General features: G+C 39.8%; 1 protein-coding gene across 1 annotated transcript; it reads left to right on the forward strand.

Moving 5' to 3' along the window:
* The first annotated feature begins 2,952 nt into the window (after window positions 1-2,952).
* On the forward strand, window positions 2,953-12,922 carry TSPO2 (translocator protein 2). Its single transcript, XM_042466348.1, has 4 exons — window positions 2,953-3,028; window positions 6,684-6,916; window positions 8,158-8,296; window positions 11,795-12,922. Exons 2-4 carry the CDS (start codon window positions 6,744-6,746, stop codon window positions 11,972-11,974), a joined length of 492 nt encoding a protein of 163 aa, XP_042322282.1. The 5' UTR covers window positions 2,953-3,028; window positions 6,684-6,743; the 3' UTR covers window positions 11,975-12,922.
* Window positions 12,923-16,589: the final 3,667 nt, after the last annotated feature.

Genomic DNA, 16,589 nt, shown 5'->3' on the forward strand with positions numbered 1-16,589 from the left:
TGGAGGGAATTAAGTTGCCGGCAGGCCACCCTTTTGGGGCAGTCTGTCCCACGCCTATGTCAAAATGCTATTTTCCAAATTAATTAATTAATTATTCCCATTTTTCTTCTAGTTTGGGACCTATGGAGACTTACGGTATAAAATTAAAACAAAATGCAATTAAAATGCACTTTCAAGCGACATCTGCATGTAGAAAAGTAACGGCACTTTGAAGGAATCACACCAGCTGGGTAGCTGTTCCTTAAGAACTAATGCCTTCTACCAAATAATGTTATCTGGTACTGTTTGAATGCAATAAAACATGACACTAATTCTGTGCAATAGCAATAGTATTAAATTCCATCTGGACACATCAGCTCTCTTTTGGATAATAAAAAAGTCAGATAATCATCCATTGCCAAAGTGAATGGGCTTTTAATGTTTCACGCATTGTAAGCAAACTCCTAATGAAAATGGATATCTGGCTTTTATTTGTGTTTAACGTGGATCTGTAATATTGTTACTATTTATTCAAGTGGCTCATTTTGGTTCTGGCACAGAGGTGCTCCCCCAGAGCATACGGTTAATGAAGGTTGTGCAGTAAACAGCATTGGTGTTTAAACTTCAAAGACAACAGCTCAGATGCCACTTACCATTCAGAATTTGGTACTGTTTCAAATGCATGCTAAAAGGCTTTGTGGAGGCACACACTAACTAGACACAAGTGAATCAGATGCAGTCTCTCATCCAGGGGTATAGTTATGAATAGGCTGACCATATTTTCCACAGACAAAAATAAGTCATTGGGATGGCAAAAATGGGACAGAGTTATGTAATATTCCATATTCTTGAAAAAGTCAGATGGTTACAAAATTTTATTACATGAACATATTGAGCTAACAATTGGTCTTCAGTGATGGAACTCATCGCGCAATTGAGATTAAAACATGATTAAAACAACATTTTCACACACAAGAGCCATTATCCTGGAAATAACCAGGAAGTAAACAGGCAATAAACAGCAAAAAATCATTCACGGGAAAGTCAGGTTTGCTGTTTATTGCTTGGTTATTCACGGGATAATGGCACTTTAACCACTTTTCACTGTGACATCATGTGAAAACCATTACCGGAATTGTTCAATTATCCCAGGATATTCCTGGGATAATCACGCTTTGAACGCAAAGTCATGTAAAAATGTTAATATGAATGCATGATTTTGATGGGTTAATCACCATTTATATTTCCAATTGTCCCCATGTGATAAACCTCATAAAGAGGAACTGCATTTCACCATGATCACCATGGACTATTACTCCAATGAAGAAATCTTACACAGCATATTTTGGTCTTTCAACATCTTATTATAAAACGTCCCGTACTCCATGACACAATTTTGTTTTTGACAACCACAGTTTCAAACAGGGATAATCAAACCATTTTTGCAACATAGCAGTACATTTTTTCTTGAAGACGGGAGAAAATTGACATTTATATTAAAATGAAGGATGGTTTGGAAATATTAAAAAAAATGGTACTGTCCTATTTTAAAATAGTACATATGGTCAGCCTAGTTATGGAGGGAATCAAAACATGGGCATTCCTTGCATAAGAATTCTGCCTCCCAATGAAATTCCCTTCAGTCCCCAAATTTCTAGCATTGCAGGGAAAGTCAATGAAAATTGTTCAAGCCTAGAACTCTTACATTTGCTGTGTTCACATTCCCTTGGGAACTTTGCCGGGCCTTGTCTTAGGCTGCCTGTACTATATTTCTAAATATTTAATTGAGGTTTTAGGTTACTGCAATGCTAGAAGTTCAGGGACTGATGAAAATGTCATGGAATAGAAGCAGAATTCTTATTTGGAGGCAATGTTCTCATTTTGCTCCCCATCACCCTGGACAGCTATATGTTTGTAAGCCTCACAATAGAAATCAGTAGTTAGTGGTCTGGGGGGGGGGGTCAGATTTATTCCCTTGAATACCAACCACTAGCTTCTTCCTCTAAATCCCAGTAGCTAAACCACAGAGAACAAAAATGAGAAGAGACAAATCTGTGGTGCAAATGTTGCTTTAGTATACAAAAAGGGTGAACAACCTTTGGCCCTCAAGATGTCTTCACATGTGCAGTTAAACTCTGATATTCACTGCCACAATGGGCCAGTTGTGGACTTTTATTGCACAGGGAAAATTGGGGGTTTAAACATCGATTATCCCATGAAAATCACACAATTTCAATTACTATTTTCACACACATTATGAATAAAGAGCCACTATCCTGGGAATAAACAGGCAATAAACAGCAACAAATCATTCACAGGATTTCCCCATGAATGATTTGTTGCTGTGTACTGTCTGTTTATTCCCGGGATAATGGCACTTTAATTGTGACATTGTGTGAAAATGTTAATTGTGATGCGGTTTGAGTGCTGGACTACAACTTTGGAGCCAAGGGTTTGATTCCCGGCTCAGCCATGAAACCCAATGGGTCACTGCAAACCTCATCTGAACAAAGCTTGCCAAAAAACAACAACAACATGGCAGGTTTGCCTTAGACTCACTCTGAGTCAGGAACAAGTTGAAAGCGACTAGGGCTGCATTCACACTGGAGAAATAACCCAGTTTGATATCGCTTGAACTCTTTGGCTCTTTGCTATGGAGCTCTGCTTTGCTCTGGGCTCCCAGAATTCCATAGCAAAGAGCCAGACAAAAAGTTAAAGTGGTACCAAACTGGGTTATTATTTCTCCAGTGTGGATGCCTCCAGGGGCATGGCTTCATGGTTTGTACTTGGCGACTCCCCTGGAAAGTCCCTCCCAACGAGCCTCCCCCGGATTCAAAGCGGGGTGAATGCGAATTAGCCCTGCAGTGCGGAGGCAGGGCGTGCGGAGGCGGCCCCCTTCCCTTGTGGGGCGAGAGAGGAGCTGGGCGTGCCTGGGCTTCTCCCTCTCTCCTCCTCCTCCTTTCCTCTTGGGTTGTGTAACCCAACTCCATCTTGAGGAAGAAGCCCCTTTGGCCCAAGAAGGCACCGCGGAGCCCCAGGCAGAGCCAAGGCAGGTAAGGCAAGCCCTCCTTTCCCTCCCCGATGGAGGGCCTTCTTCTGGGCAGAGGGAGGACAGTCAGGGGCCCAGCCAGAGCGGAAGCTGCTCTCAAGCCCTGCTTCTCAGTCCTGCTCCCAAGGGAGGACGTTTGGGGGATTCCTCTTCGACAGAAGGTGGGAATGGAGGACCTGTCCTGGAAAAGGAAGCATAGACATGTCCATGGAGGCTTTTTAGCCCTGCTCCAAATGGAGGGCGTTTGGTATGAATGGAGGACCTGTCCTGGAAAAGGAGGACCTCTGGGCACCCTCCATAGAAGTGTAAATTCAAATGGAGTGTAAATTATGCTCCCAATGGAGGACGTTTTGGGGATTCCTCTTCGACAGAAGGCGGAAATGGAGGACCTGTCCTGGAAAAGGAGGACCTGCATAGAAATATAAATTCCTGCTGCTTAGTCACAGTTCATGTCTCTGAAGGGATGTGTGTCAGCGTGATGCTCGGCGTGATGCTCACTGCGAGAGATGAGTTGCTGCTGTTTTGCCTTCAAGTCCTTTCTGACTTATGGGGACCCAAAGGTGAACCTATCATGGGATTTTCTAGGCACCTTTCTTCAGAAGGGGTTTGTCTTTGCCATCCTTTGAGGCTGAGACAGTGTGACCCCTTCAAGGTCACTCAGTGGGTTTCATGGAGTGGGGAATCTAATCCTGGGCTACAAAGTTTTATTCCAGTGTTCCAACCACTACCCAACACTGCTCTATTGGGCCTCTACACCGTAGGAATAATGCCGTTTGACACCACTGCTGTAGCTCCATCCAGTAGAAGCCTGGTGCTGGTGCCTCCTTGCGTGCCTACAAAGCATTGGGTTGCCTCTGTCCTGGATACACAAATGCACCCACTTTCCTGTGTATGTGTGTGTTTGTTGTATCCCTTTAGTTCTCATTTGCTCGACATTTATTTGTTGTTGTATGTCTTCAAGACATTTCTGACTTGTGGGGACCCTAAGGTGAACCTATCATGGAGTTTTCTTAGCCAGATTCTTCAGAGGAGGTTTGCCATTGCCTTCCTCTGAAGCTGAGAGAGTGTGACTCATCCAAAGTCACCCAGTGGGCTTCTGTGGCCAAGCTGGTAGTACTGGTAGTACTTCGAACCCTGGTTGCCAGAGTCCTGACACTCAAACCACTACACCACACTGGGACTTTCCCATCACTCCAGCCTCTCGAGAAATTTGCTTGGAGCATTAACACTCACCCAGATTGCTTTTGCACCTGGGATACAGGAGAGACGGTTGAGAGCGCACAGGACCAGGGTTCCTTAGCCTGGAGGGAGCAGCTTTCCCAGTTGAATTTCTGTCTGCCATACCCCTGTTTGATATGCCAAAGGCCTTTCAGGGAGAGTGAACCTCCTACTGTGAAGGACAAGAGTAAAGCATTTTTGAAAGCTAACCCAAACATCTGACCAGGTTTATCTGTCTTTCCTAAAGCTCACACCCCTGGGAGGCTTGTGTGGGGAGATAAGAGGTGTGGGCCCGTCTGTGAATTCACTTTGACTGATACTGTCAACTGCCCAGTAAATTGAACACAAAGGAGAGGAAAAAAGAAGCTCAGAATTATCATTTCGTATAGGAGAGACCATAGCTCAATGGCTCCTCTGTTGCATTCAAGGTTTAGCAGTTCTTGGCACCTCTGATCCCAAGAACCAGGCAGGGCTGTAAACACCAAACTTTCAATTCTGACTTCTCAATTTTTCTACTCTATCTCTTCATAAATGTCACATTTATATCTTAATTAGTCATAACAGAAAGATTGTAGTCAAATGGTAGCACAAGGATATGGCCACCTGCCCATGAATCATTAGGCTACTTAGATCGATAGAACAAGCGTCATATTTATTTGGTTGAAATTTCCAAACAAGACAGCTTTCTTGATTCATATGAAAGTAAATGTGCAAGAAACTAGTTAAATAGGCAAGAAAGTAAATATGGAAGAAATGAGAAATATGAAAGTAGCCGCCCCTCCTTTCATGCAGACTTGAGGTCTGCAATCTTAGATATTCATGGAGGGGTGACCTCCGTTGTTGTTATTGTTGTTGTTATATTTATTTGTATCCCACTCTTTTCCCAGAACTGGGACTCAGAGTAGCTTCATAGCATTAAAAACAGTACAATTAAAAACATAGAAAAAAGTACATTAAAAAGAAATTAAATTATTACAGGATTAAAACGGATAGTTATTAAAAGAATGAAACACATTTTAAAAAGATCAAACTATATATATAGAAAAAAAACTATATCAGATTTTTAAAATGGTCCAACATCCCAGCCTGTCCTTATAGCAATTTCTTAAACGCCTGTGTGAACACTGCCAGTGGAAGGCCATCAAGAAGGGAGCCATTCTGATCTATTCCCTGGGAGATCAGGGAGTTCCAGAGTCTAGGGGCAGCCACCGAGAAGGCCCTCTCTTGCATCCCCACCATCCATGCTTGTCATGGTGTTGAGATGGAAAGAAGGGCATCTTCAGAGGATCTCAGAGTCCAGACTGATTCATACAAGGAGATACGGTCTGCCAAATAGTGTGGACCTGAGCCGTGTAGGGCTTTATAGGTAATAACCAGCACCTAGTTATTGTCAATGGGGCATGCCCCCACAGAGCACACCCTGTGCATGCTTGTGGATATGCACCTCATTCAATCCTAGGGGCTTGAATATTGGCAAGTCTCCATTTTCACAAGGGTGTGTGTCCAGAACGGATACCCCACGAAAATGGAGGGTTAACTGTAAATATGCAAGAAAGTAAATATGCAAGAAACTCTCTCTCTCTCTCTCTCTCTCTCTCTCTATGACAGGATAGCCTTAGGGTCGGCATAAGTCAAAAATGACTTGAAGGCACACAACAACAACAACAACAACAACAACAACAACAACAACTACAACTACAACATGCAGACAGACAAGAATAAAGAGAGGACAGGTCTAGCCTGGGCTGCCATTGCATGAGGACTGCAAGGAGCAAATATACATTGGATGTCCATCTTTTCCATTCATAACCTATTGTGTTGCTGCCATATCCCTCAGTTCAGAAAGCAACAGACATTGTTATTTCAGCACACAAACCACATAGCGGACAACTACATTTGAGAACTACATTTTCCAGCATGGAAAGTGCCATTGGAATTCAATAGAATTATCTGGGTTTCCCCCCTCCCTTTAAATATATGTTTGTCACAACAGAGACTTTTCAGAATGCAGGGGCTATGAAAGAAATATTCCTTCATATCTTAGAAAGAATGACAAAGAGTAACAGAATTGGCTGTTTGAGAAGACACTTTATTAACATGCAAGTCCTATGGGGACTTACTGTCTTGTCTGAGAAAGTATTTGATTACAGTATATTCTTCCCTGCTTTATGATGATAAAGTAATGAATACTATGAAAAGGAAAGTTATAATTCGAAGCATACTTGGAGTTAGTGGGACCTTCTTCTAAGAAAAACCTGTTTAGATGTAGAATTCAGATCATTACTCATGTTGGAAATATGACAGTCCCTAGAAGATCAGAGAATAATTATTTGGTAATTCATGCTTGCTTTTACCTGTGAAATGAAACACAGAACATAGTCAATGAGATTAAGTTCACAGCAATGTGAATTAACAATGTTCAATTCTTGGTTTTCAGTTTCAAAGGTGCTGGAGAGTGGTCAGAAATTCCTTGAATTGTTTGGAGACCGAATTGAAGATGTGGGCTCATGCTTTTGGCTTCACAGCTTTGCCCCACTTGGGTGGATTTCTTGGCTGGCTCATAACCCGGAAGGAAGTACCCACATGGTTTGAAAATCTCAAGAAACCATCATGGCGTCCACCCAATAGAATGTTCCCAGTTGCTTGGACAACACTATATTCAAGCATGGGGTAAGGCTTTTCTAGTACTGTACATCCTTCCCTATCATCTAAGGTTGTAATCCCAAATATGTTTTCTTGGAAGTCAGCCCAGTGGACACAAATATACATAACAAGCACACATAGAATCAAAAGCAGGCACAGATTTTTCTTCTTTCTTGGTTGGTCATTTAAAAGCATTGCCACAAAACAGGTTGGATCTTATAATGTTTGTCTTTTGAGATTTCTCCCAACAAGAGACTTTTATTCAGCTGCCCCTAGACTGTAGAATGACTTGCCAGAAGAGATTTGACAGCTTAATATGCTGTCTGAATTTAAAAGAGCATTAAAGACCAGTCTCTTCCAGCAGGCTTATCCAGATGATTTTTGAACTGTGAATATTAAATGATGAATTTTAAATATGGATTGTTTTAATATGTGTATAACTTATTTGTCCTCTTCAATATGATATTTAACTGATATTTGTCTATTAATTATTATTGTTCCCCATCTCAATCCATGGTGAGAAGTGAGTAAGAAATAAATATTATTGTGGTGGTGGTGATGATAATGATGACGATGTTGACAAAAGTCCCTAAGTCAGCTTCTAAACTGCATTTACCATCCTAAACAAGAGGGGAGTAAGAACTGGGACTCAACTCTTTGAGGTTTCTACTTCCATCAAATGTGAAACTTTCTTGTGAATTATAATCGATTGAGTTTTACCTAGACAGCACCTAAACATTTTTCCAGATGCAGTTGCACAAAGACTTCTTGAGAAATTCAGTATTGTCTGCTCAGGAAAGGTGACTATGGCTTCACAAAGGATGGTGACACCCTGGATTCCATGAGAGGTTACTTTATTGCTGCTAATGGAGTTTAAATTTGACTTTTCTTTCTCTCATGGCCAAAAAAAGGGAGAGCAGCCTCTGCTTGCATTGAGGTATCCCTCCAAACTAACTGAACTACTCAGAGACAATATCTGATACAAAATGTAGGCCTGGGATTCCAACATCATCACTTTTTTCTTTCTCTTGTTTTTTTTTAAACATCTTTTGCCTGAGGAAGAAGTAACTGCATAATGTATTTTGTGCATTTTGTTTAGCCAATAAAGGTATTGCTTCTTTATGGGTTTTGGATTTTGTTTTGTTTTGCTGTGTAACCAACAAAGTTATCCCTGAATATATATTTAACTGGAGTAAAGCTTCTGTTCAAAGATCTATTCATATGTGGCAGCCAAAAGCAAAGTACTAAACTGGTTTTCTTTTCTACAGGTATGCTTCATACTTGGTGTGGAAGGATCTTGGTGGCTTTAACAGTAATGCTGTAGTCCCACTAGGTCTCTATGGAGCTCAGCTTGCCATGAACTGGGCATGGACTCCTATATTCTTTGGAGCTCATAAACTCAAACTGGTAATATTTTGCTTTAATTTGCAGGACCATTATATTGGCTGTAGTTCGGTTACTTAGCTGTAGAGCTTGGAAATTTTATTTTTTGGAGTGCAACTCCCATAACCCTCCAGAATGGCCACTGGCCATAGTGACTGAAAGATTCCAAGAGTTGTAAGTCCAGGAAAGTAACTTATTTGGTTCCTCTCAGAAAATTGTTTAGGGATGTGCTGAGTGTTAAGATTCTGGCATTCCTCTTTGTTTGTATAAATACAGTACATAATTTCTGGGCCTCAGAAGATGGTGGCAGTTTCTTGGGGGAGGGGGGGGGTTAAAAGCAGAGATACTTCACCTGTAAATAATAATAATAATAAATAAAATATTTATTTCTAGCCCGCCTTTCCAATGATCAAGGCAGATTACATACACATGCCAGTACAGGATACCAGTACAATATAAGACACAATAAAAACAGCAAAAACTTTACATTAAAAATTGCAGTAGCAATTACAAATTACAAAATCTAGCTAGCTCGAAATACTACAACAAAAACAGTAAGAGAGGGGAGGGCTACATCGGGGAGAACTAGGGAAAAGCCTGTTGAAATAGGTAAGTTTTTAACTCCTTCTTGAACTGGTCAAGAGAGGTGGCCGAGCGGAGCTCACCGGGAAGCGAGTTCCAGAGCTTTGGGGCCGAGATAGAGAAGGCCCTCTGCGTTGTCATGGCATATTTTGAGTCTGGAACTCTCAAGTGTTGCTTCCCGGCCAATCTGAGAGCGCAGGGCGGATTATATGGAGAGAGACGGTCCTCCAAGTACCCTGGGCCCAAGCCAGATAACCAACACCTTGTATTGCGCCCGGAAGCGAATAGGCAGCCAGTGTAGATCTTTAAGTACCGGTGTTATATGGCTGGCCCTGGAAGCTCCAGTGACCAGTCTAGCTGCCATATTCTGGACCAGTTGCAGCTTCCGAGTTTGGTACAAGGGTTGCCCCATGTAGAGCGCATTACAGAAATCCAAGCGAGAAGTTACCAGAGCATGTACCACTGTTTCAAGGTCCCCCCGGCCCAGGAAGGACTTGTAGTCTGAAATTTTTCAATTCTTGCTCTCTATAGTACCCAGTTCTTGATTCCACAGTTCCATGTCCATATTCCCAAAGGCTGAAGAAGAGAATGCAAAACATATTGCCTCAGAACAATGCCTACAGATTAAATACACTCATTGAAATTTGCAAGCGGTGATAGTCATGCTTTCTGATCCCAGTATATGTGACTCTTTGAGACAAATTGCTTAAGATTTTTTTATTATAAACTTACATAACTAAAGCAAGAAGATTTTTTTTTTAAAGGCAGAGCAAAAGGCTTGTGTTGCTTGCTTCCACTTTCCTGGCAATGATATCTCTCCCTTACAGTTGTGTATACTCTAAACTTTAAGCAGCTGGCTATAGAGAGAAGGGTGTCAAGTTAGCAGCCTTGTGATCTTTTGCTCCTTTTATGTTCTTGTTAAGAATGGTGTGTCTATGATAAACACTCCAGGCACCTCCTCTTGACCTAATCAAGGGGCAAATGCAGTACTAGAGTGTCAGCTTCAGCTTATTAGTTTTATGCATCTTATTAAATAGTCAAGTACCAAATGATATTTTAGAGAAAAGCATTTGTCATATTAGTGCATAAGGGAAAAAGAACAGATAGTCCTAGAGCATTCAGATGAGTGAAATGTAGTATGTGAGAAACTGTGGGAGGCTGATTATATCTCTGGTATGCTAGTCTTAAATACAGATAGAGGTTTTACTGAAAGTTGGTACTATTGTTGTAGTGTGTCTTCAAGTTATTTCTTACTTATGGCAATCCTAAGGTGAACCTATCATAGGGTTTCCAGGGCTGAGAGTGTGTGACTCATCCAAGATCACCCAGTGGGTTTCCATGGCCAAGCAGGGAACTGAACCCTGATCTCCAGGGTTGTAATCTAATGCTTAAACTATAACACCACACTGGCTCTCAAACTTGGTACCAAGGTTATATTAAAGCAAGGGTGGTGGACTTCAGATGCTGTCAGACTACAATCCTATCATTCTTGAACAATACAGATGTGGTCTGGGGCTGGTTAGAGTTGAAGTCCAAAAACATCTAGAGGGCCAGAGATTTTACAATGCTGGGTTCAAGAGTAGTAATTATCGTGTGTTGCAAAAAATGGGATACTAACATGATCATGTAGAGCAAGCAAGTAGCCTGTTATTTAAATAACAATATAGGGATTATCATGATCTAAATCTATCACTACAGTGGACCCTTGTTATACGCTGGGGTTTGGTTCCAAGATCTCCCGTGTATAACAAAATCCGTGTATGCTCAAGTCCCTTTAAATATAATGACATAGCAAAATGGTGTCCCTAATAAAAAATGGAACATCAAGGTAAATTTATACTTTTTTGGAACATTTTCAAACCGTGTATGCTTAAATCCGTGTATAAAAAATCCGTGTATAAGAAGGGCCGACTGTACTTACATATGCAGAAACCTTGTTAGAATTTTGACCTATGCTGGGGATTTGCAGCATTTCACTGTTTATTAGACTATAAAGGGTAAAGGTATTCCCCACTGACAAGGTTGTCAAGTTGTGTCCAACCATAGGGGCGGTGCCCATCTCCGTTACTAAGCCGAAGAGCCAGCATTGTCAGAGACTACTCTGTAATCATGTAGTCAGCATTGCAGAGAATTCTGTTTACTACAAACGCTGTTTTTAGACTATAAAAGCCTAAATTAAATATTTGGACTCAGAGAGAATAGATCCACTGAATTAATACTAATTTGGTAAATTGGCACTTATGTCAGTTCCATTGATTCGGTGGATCTACTCTACTGGGATTAACAGTATTCAGGTCTAAGCTATATGATTTTTTTTCTTTCCTGCATTTCCTTAGTGTTATAAATTAGTGTTTTAATATAAATATTTAGTTGTTGTTTTTAATATTTTATTGGATATTGTTTTAACTGTATTTTGTTTTAACTCACATTGTGAGCTGCCATGAGTGCCATATTGGGCGAAAAGTGGGATGTACATTAAATAAATAGAGTAGAATAAAGTTTTCTAGGCTGATGGGTTCTGAAATACTCATGTTTCCTTCCTGCCACTGACTTAATCCAAATTCTGTTCTTAGTATTAGTTGCAGATAGTAATACAGTTCAACTAGGGCGAAGAGTCCAGAATAAATCTGAAAATGGGAGTCCTCTTGGACAAAACAATTTCCATTTTAATAGGAATCTTTTGTTGTTGTAGAGAGAAATCTCACTGTCCCACCACAGCCCTGATCTTTGGTCTACTACACATTGGTGACTAAACACAGCATTTGCAAATGTCTTCTAAAGTTGGCACTGGGGAAATCTTGCTGGCACTACAGGCTGGAGCTGTTTCATGCAAGCTCTGAGCCAAGTGACCATCGTTCTTCTTTGGGCTAGCTAAACAAATGCTTTTTGCATTCTGCCCAGTGTGTAGATCATGTGGACATTTCTCTTTCTCTCTTCCAGGCCCTGTTTGACATTGTGGGTTTGTATGGCCTGGTGCTGGCCACTATGTATTCTTGGTATCCGATTAACAAGACCGCAACACTGTTGATGGTGCCTTACCTGGCTTGGCTGACCTTGGCTACTTCTCTCACTTATCGCATCTGGAGAGACAATCCAGAACAGGGAAAGAAGAAAGAATAAGGAAGGAACTGGCAATACTGCGTATTTTGGCAACTCAGGCCTTTGCGACATGGTACTATGGAAGGAAATTAATATACATGTCCAAGAACACTGTCCATTTTAGCATGGAAAGATAGACAATATGCAGTGGCACATATTTGTAAGGCTGCCATACAGTTCAACTCCTGTCATGACAACATGAATCTTATCCAGGTCAGTAGGGCTTGCTTCCAGGTATAGAATTGCAACCTCAGTAACTTACTGAATTCATGTTGTCAGTTTACAGATGTATGGTGATGTCTTTAATGAAACTTGAAATTAGCTTTGATTTGATATATTTAGAGGAGAGCATCAGGAGAAAAAAATAATTATTCTTGAGGTTCATTGGGCTCAAATTCTATTTGTATGTGATTTTTTTTTACATTTAAATAAATCAGATGTACCAAAGATATGGGGTTTGTTTCACTTTTGGCCTTAGACTATATACATTATTATCAGTTCCACTGTCATTTTCCCCTTCCTCCTCCACTTCTTTTTCTTCCTCATTTCTCATACTGTCAAAGTTTAGGTTGTAATCTCTTTCTGGACAGAAATGTGTTTGTTTGTTTGTTTGATTGAAAAGATTACATAAATTGCATCATAAGACGTTATATATTGACTAAAACATTACGTATACTTAAAAATGTGAAGCATTAATGTAACAAAGTACAGGTTTGCCAAATCCCTTGTTTAAATGTGGATTTGCCACAAATGTGTGCATAGGCTCAGACGTTTGAAATGGAGGAGCAATTATTTTCATCTAATTTTTTGTTCTTTGTACAGGTCATTTGCTACATGAGTTGGTAATTACAAATGTATCCATAATGCAGAGAAAGTTCACAAACAGATATTGTCTTTAAATCAAACTAATCCAGTTTCAGTGCTGGAGGTAATTTTGCTTTACAATAATAAATGTAATACCTTGCTGTGGCTCTTGGATTTTTTCATAATGGACTAATCTGGCTGCTTCTAATTTTAAGAATTTATGAAGATACACCATGCAACATGAACACCAGCTCTCAGAAACATTTGTGTTAGCACTATTGTCTTCACATTAAATCATTAAATAGAAATAATGTATTAATAATAAAACATCAAGAAGAATTTCTAACATTAATTTATTATGTCATTGTGAAAAAATAATTGCTAAAAAAACTGAAATTACTAAAAATGTAACCTTTTCACCCTTCACAAAAGTAAAGGGCTAAAACATTAAGCTTATTTGGGGGGGAAACCAATAGCACTGTTTGGGTGTTATCCTAAGACAGTAGTGAAGGGAGAGTGAAACTCTCTCCCTTAACAGTTGCATGTGGCCCTTTCTGCATTCACCAAAAGGAAGCTTCAAGGGGATGGAGAGCATCCCCCAGACATTTAGTGTCTGCAAAAGAGTGCATTGTGCGAGGGCAGGGCCTGATAAACCCAGGAGATCCTGGAGGGCAACAACATTTTTTAAGCCATTAAATGTTTTAATAAATAATAAGTAATAATCATCAGCTCTCTTTTCCCAGCTATAAAGCAGTAGCCAGATGCTTCCCCAGTACTTCCCATTCTTCACTGGCAACTAAATGGTTGGGGGAGTGTGCTGTACCCTTTAAAGCTATGTTCCACTCATGGGGAGCATTGCATGAGGAAGTACTGAACAGCTGTTTCTGCAGCATCCCAGCAAAGACATAGGTTTATATAACCATATGTCACCACTAGGATTGGATGTAAGCAATTCATATAGCAAAGTTTTAAAAGTTGATGAATTCTTAAAACAAATCAGAGGTACTTTTTTGTTGAGTTGTTTTTTTTTTTAAAAAGCACTCTTCACAGTGATAATGCTCATGGGTTGTCAGTAGAGGTGGTAGTTGGCTGCATTTATACCATAGTGCATATCTAGGTACAGTGGTACCCCGGGATACGAATGCGCCGCCTTACGAAATTTCCGGGTTACGAAAAAAATCCATTTAAAAAAACTGTTCCGGGTTACGAAGGTTTTTTCAGGTTACGAAAAATTTTTTGGTGCTTTTCGGCGCTATTTCACACGAAATCGCGGCTTTTCCCCATTAGCGCCTATGGGTTTTTCGGCTTGCGAAGTATTTCGGGTTACGAAAGCGGCGGCGGAACGAATTAATTTCGTAACCCGGGGTACCTCTGTACTTGTTTGTTTAAACATTTGTTTATTGCCTCTCAGCCCAAGGGATGTATAATGGATAAAAATGTATAATGGGTTTTTTTTAAAAAAGGTGATGTTTTGTATAATGGATAAAAATATTTTAAAACAGTAATTAAAAGACTAAAGCAGTAACTAAAAGCCTTGAGCAGAGGTGGGAACAGGTTCCTTTTCCCAAAATCAGGTTAGCTTTTGGGAACTTGATGAAAGTACAAGTTGAGTTTACCTTATCTGGAGTGCTTGGGATCAGAAGATTTTTTTCAAATTTTGGAATACCTGCACAGGTATTTGCATTTACATGTATAATGTAATTTACATATATAATGAGGTATCTTGGAAGTGGGGTTCAAGTCTAAACATACAATTCATTTATGTTTCATATATACCTTATACACATAGCCTGAAAGTAAATTTATATGATATTTTAAATAATTTTGTTCATGACACAAAGTTTGTGTACACTGAATCATCAGAAAGCAAAGATATTACTATCTCAGCCACCCATGAAGTTGTTTTTTGTTTGTTTGTTTTTTGTTTTTGGAGTATTTCAAATTTTGGAATTCTGTATAAGGGATGCTCAATCTGTATGCACCTGACAAAGTTTCACCAACATAAACATTAGAAGTGGTTGGGCACCGTTTTGCAGGCTGCATCACATGAGCCTTCCAGCCTTCTAGCCTGCAATGATCAGCCAAATGAGAAATCAGTTTTCAATCAAATGACCAGCTGCCATCTCATTTTAGGCAGACTTTGGAAAAGCGTCTTTTTGGATGACAACACTAGCATTTCCCAGCATGCATGTAAATAGCAATATATGTCTACTAATGATGATGATAATTGTAACAACATGCTCACTATCCAGAATATAGCTAACTACATAACTGATCACTGATGATATCTTCATGAAAGAATCTACCTCTGGATGAGTGCATGACTCATTTTTAAATGGCCCTTAAAGACTTGGGCTGGAATCCTGTATGATGGATACATATGTGTAAGCATGGTAGTTATGGTGCTATAAAATTATATCCCACTCTCTTCCATTCCAGCATTCTCTGAAGATGCCAGCCACAGTTGCTGGTGAAACGCCAGGAATAAACTCTTCTAGAACACGGCCTCATAGCCCAAAAAACCCACAAAAAATGATGTATATTTTATTTTTTTTAACTTTTTACACCACAGGATAAGCTTTACCTCAAAAGATGGTATAGAAATATTTTCAAAGAAATTAATTTGGGAAATGTACTAAAGGTGCAATGGTTGGAATGACATGGGCAAAATAAGAAAGAATGGGTTTTTTGCTGGTCAGTAAAAGATCATCTTCTCTGGCCCAAAGCATTCACTTCATGCATTTGGCCAATTTTCCTTGACACAACTAAGCTATTTAGAGAGCTGTAGCACCATCTAGTGATACATAGGAAAGCAAGCATTGCTCTTTTTTCAATTTTGTGTCTTCAAGTAATTTCTAACCAAGACAACACTAAAGTGAACCTGTCCTATGGTTTTCTTGGCAAGATTTGGTCAGGGGGCGGTTGCCTCCCCTGAGGCTGAAAGAGTGAATGCTCAAACCACTACACCATTTGGGTTCCAATTTTTGTTAGTAAAGGTTTAAGAAGAAACAGGTGTTTATTTTTTGATTTTTTCATAACAGCATTTCCACAAGATAATGTTTTATTTGTTGATTACAGTTAGAACTCTGAGTTGTATCAGCAATATATAGATCGATCAAGTAATTCTTTCATTCTCATCTTTGCATATGCTACAGAGGCACTGTAATATTTAGTTTATTTTTTACTTACTTAATTTACATCCTGCCTTCTACCCAAGATGATACTTAAGGCAGCTTACAATAATGTTAAGAAGATTAAACTAAAACATTAGTTTACAAAAGTTAAAAAAGAATTAAACAACATTATTTTAAAGGCATGATTAAAAACAGTTAAAAACACTAAAACATAATTTCTAGTAAAAGAGTAAAAATGATGCATACCACGTTACACACACTCACTCAATCACTACTGGTCCATAATTAAAATGCAAAGGCCTGTCTGAATAAAAAAAAGTCTTCAGCTGCTGACAGAAAGAGAGCAGGAAGGGGGACAACCGAATCTTCAATGGAAAACAGTCCTCACCTGCAGAGATGGTGAGCTTGAGATAAAGACCTATCCTGCAGATCTGAAAGCATGCACTGGCTTACATTAAGAGATACAGTCTTTCAGGTAGTCTGGGCCCAAGCCATGTAGGACAGTGGTTCTCAAACTTTTTACCCTTGTGATCCCCTTTATATCTACATGCAAATGTGCATGTAGTACAGTCTGCCTCCATTATCAACGGACTTGCCGTGGTTAAATCCACAGACTGCAAGCCCCCCTTTTTCTTAAAGATGATACATGCATGTGGCCATGCTAGTGGGTGCAGCTGCACATGCAGCACCACCATGAA

Source organism: Sceloporus undulatus, chromosome 4 (genome assembly GCF_019175285.1).
Source record: "Sceloporus undulatus isolate JIND9_A2432 ecotype Alabama chromosome 4, SceUnd_v1.1, whole genome shotgun sequence".
Classification (NCBI taxonomy): Eukaryota; Metazoa; Chordata; class Lepidosauria; order Squamata; family Phrynosomatidae; genus Sceloporus; species Sceloporus undulatus.

Coding starts and splice junctions, on each gene's coding strand:
- TSPO2 (XM_042466348.1), top strand. CDS start 6,744: ATGTGGGCTCATGCTTTTGGCTTCACAGCTTTGCCCCACTTGGGTGGA. Junction 6,917..8,157: donor ACACTATATTCAAGCATGGG/GTAAGGCTTTTC, acceptor TCTTTTCTACAG/GTATGCTTCATACTTGGTGT. Junction 8,297..11,794: donor GAGCTCATAAACTCAAACTG/GTAATATTTTGC, acceptor TCTCTCTTCCAG/GCCCTGTTTGACATTGTGGG.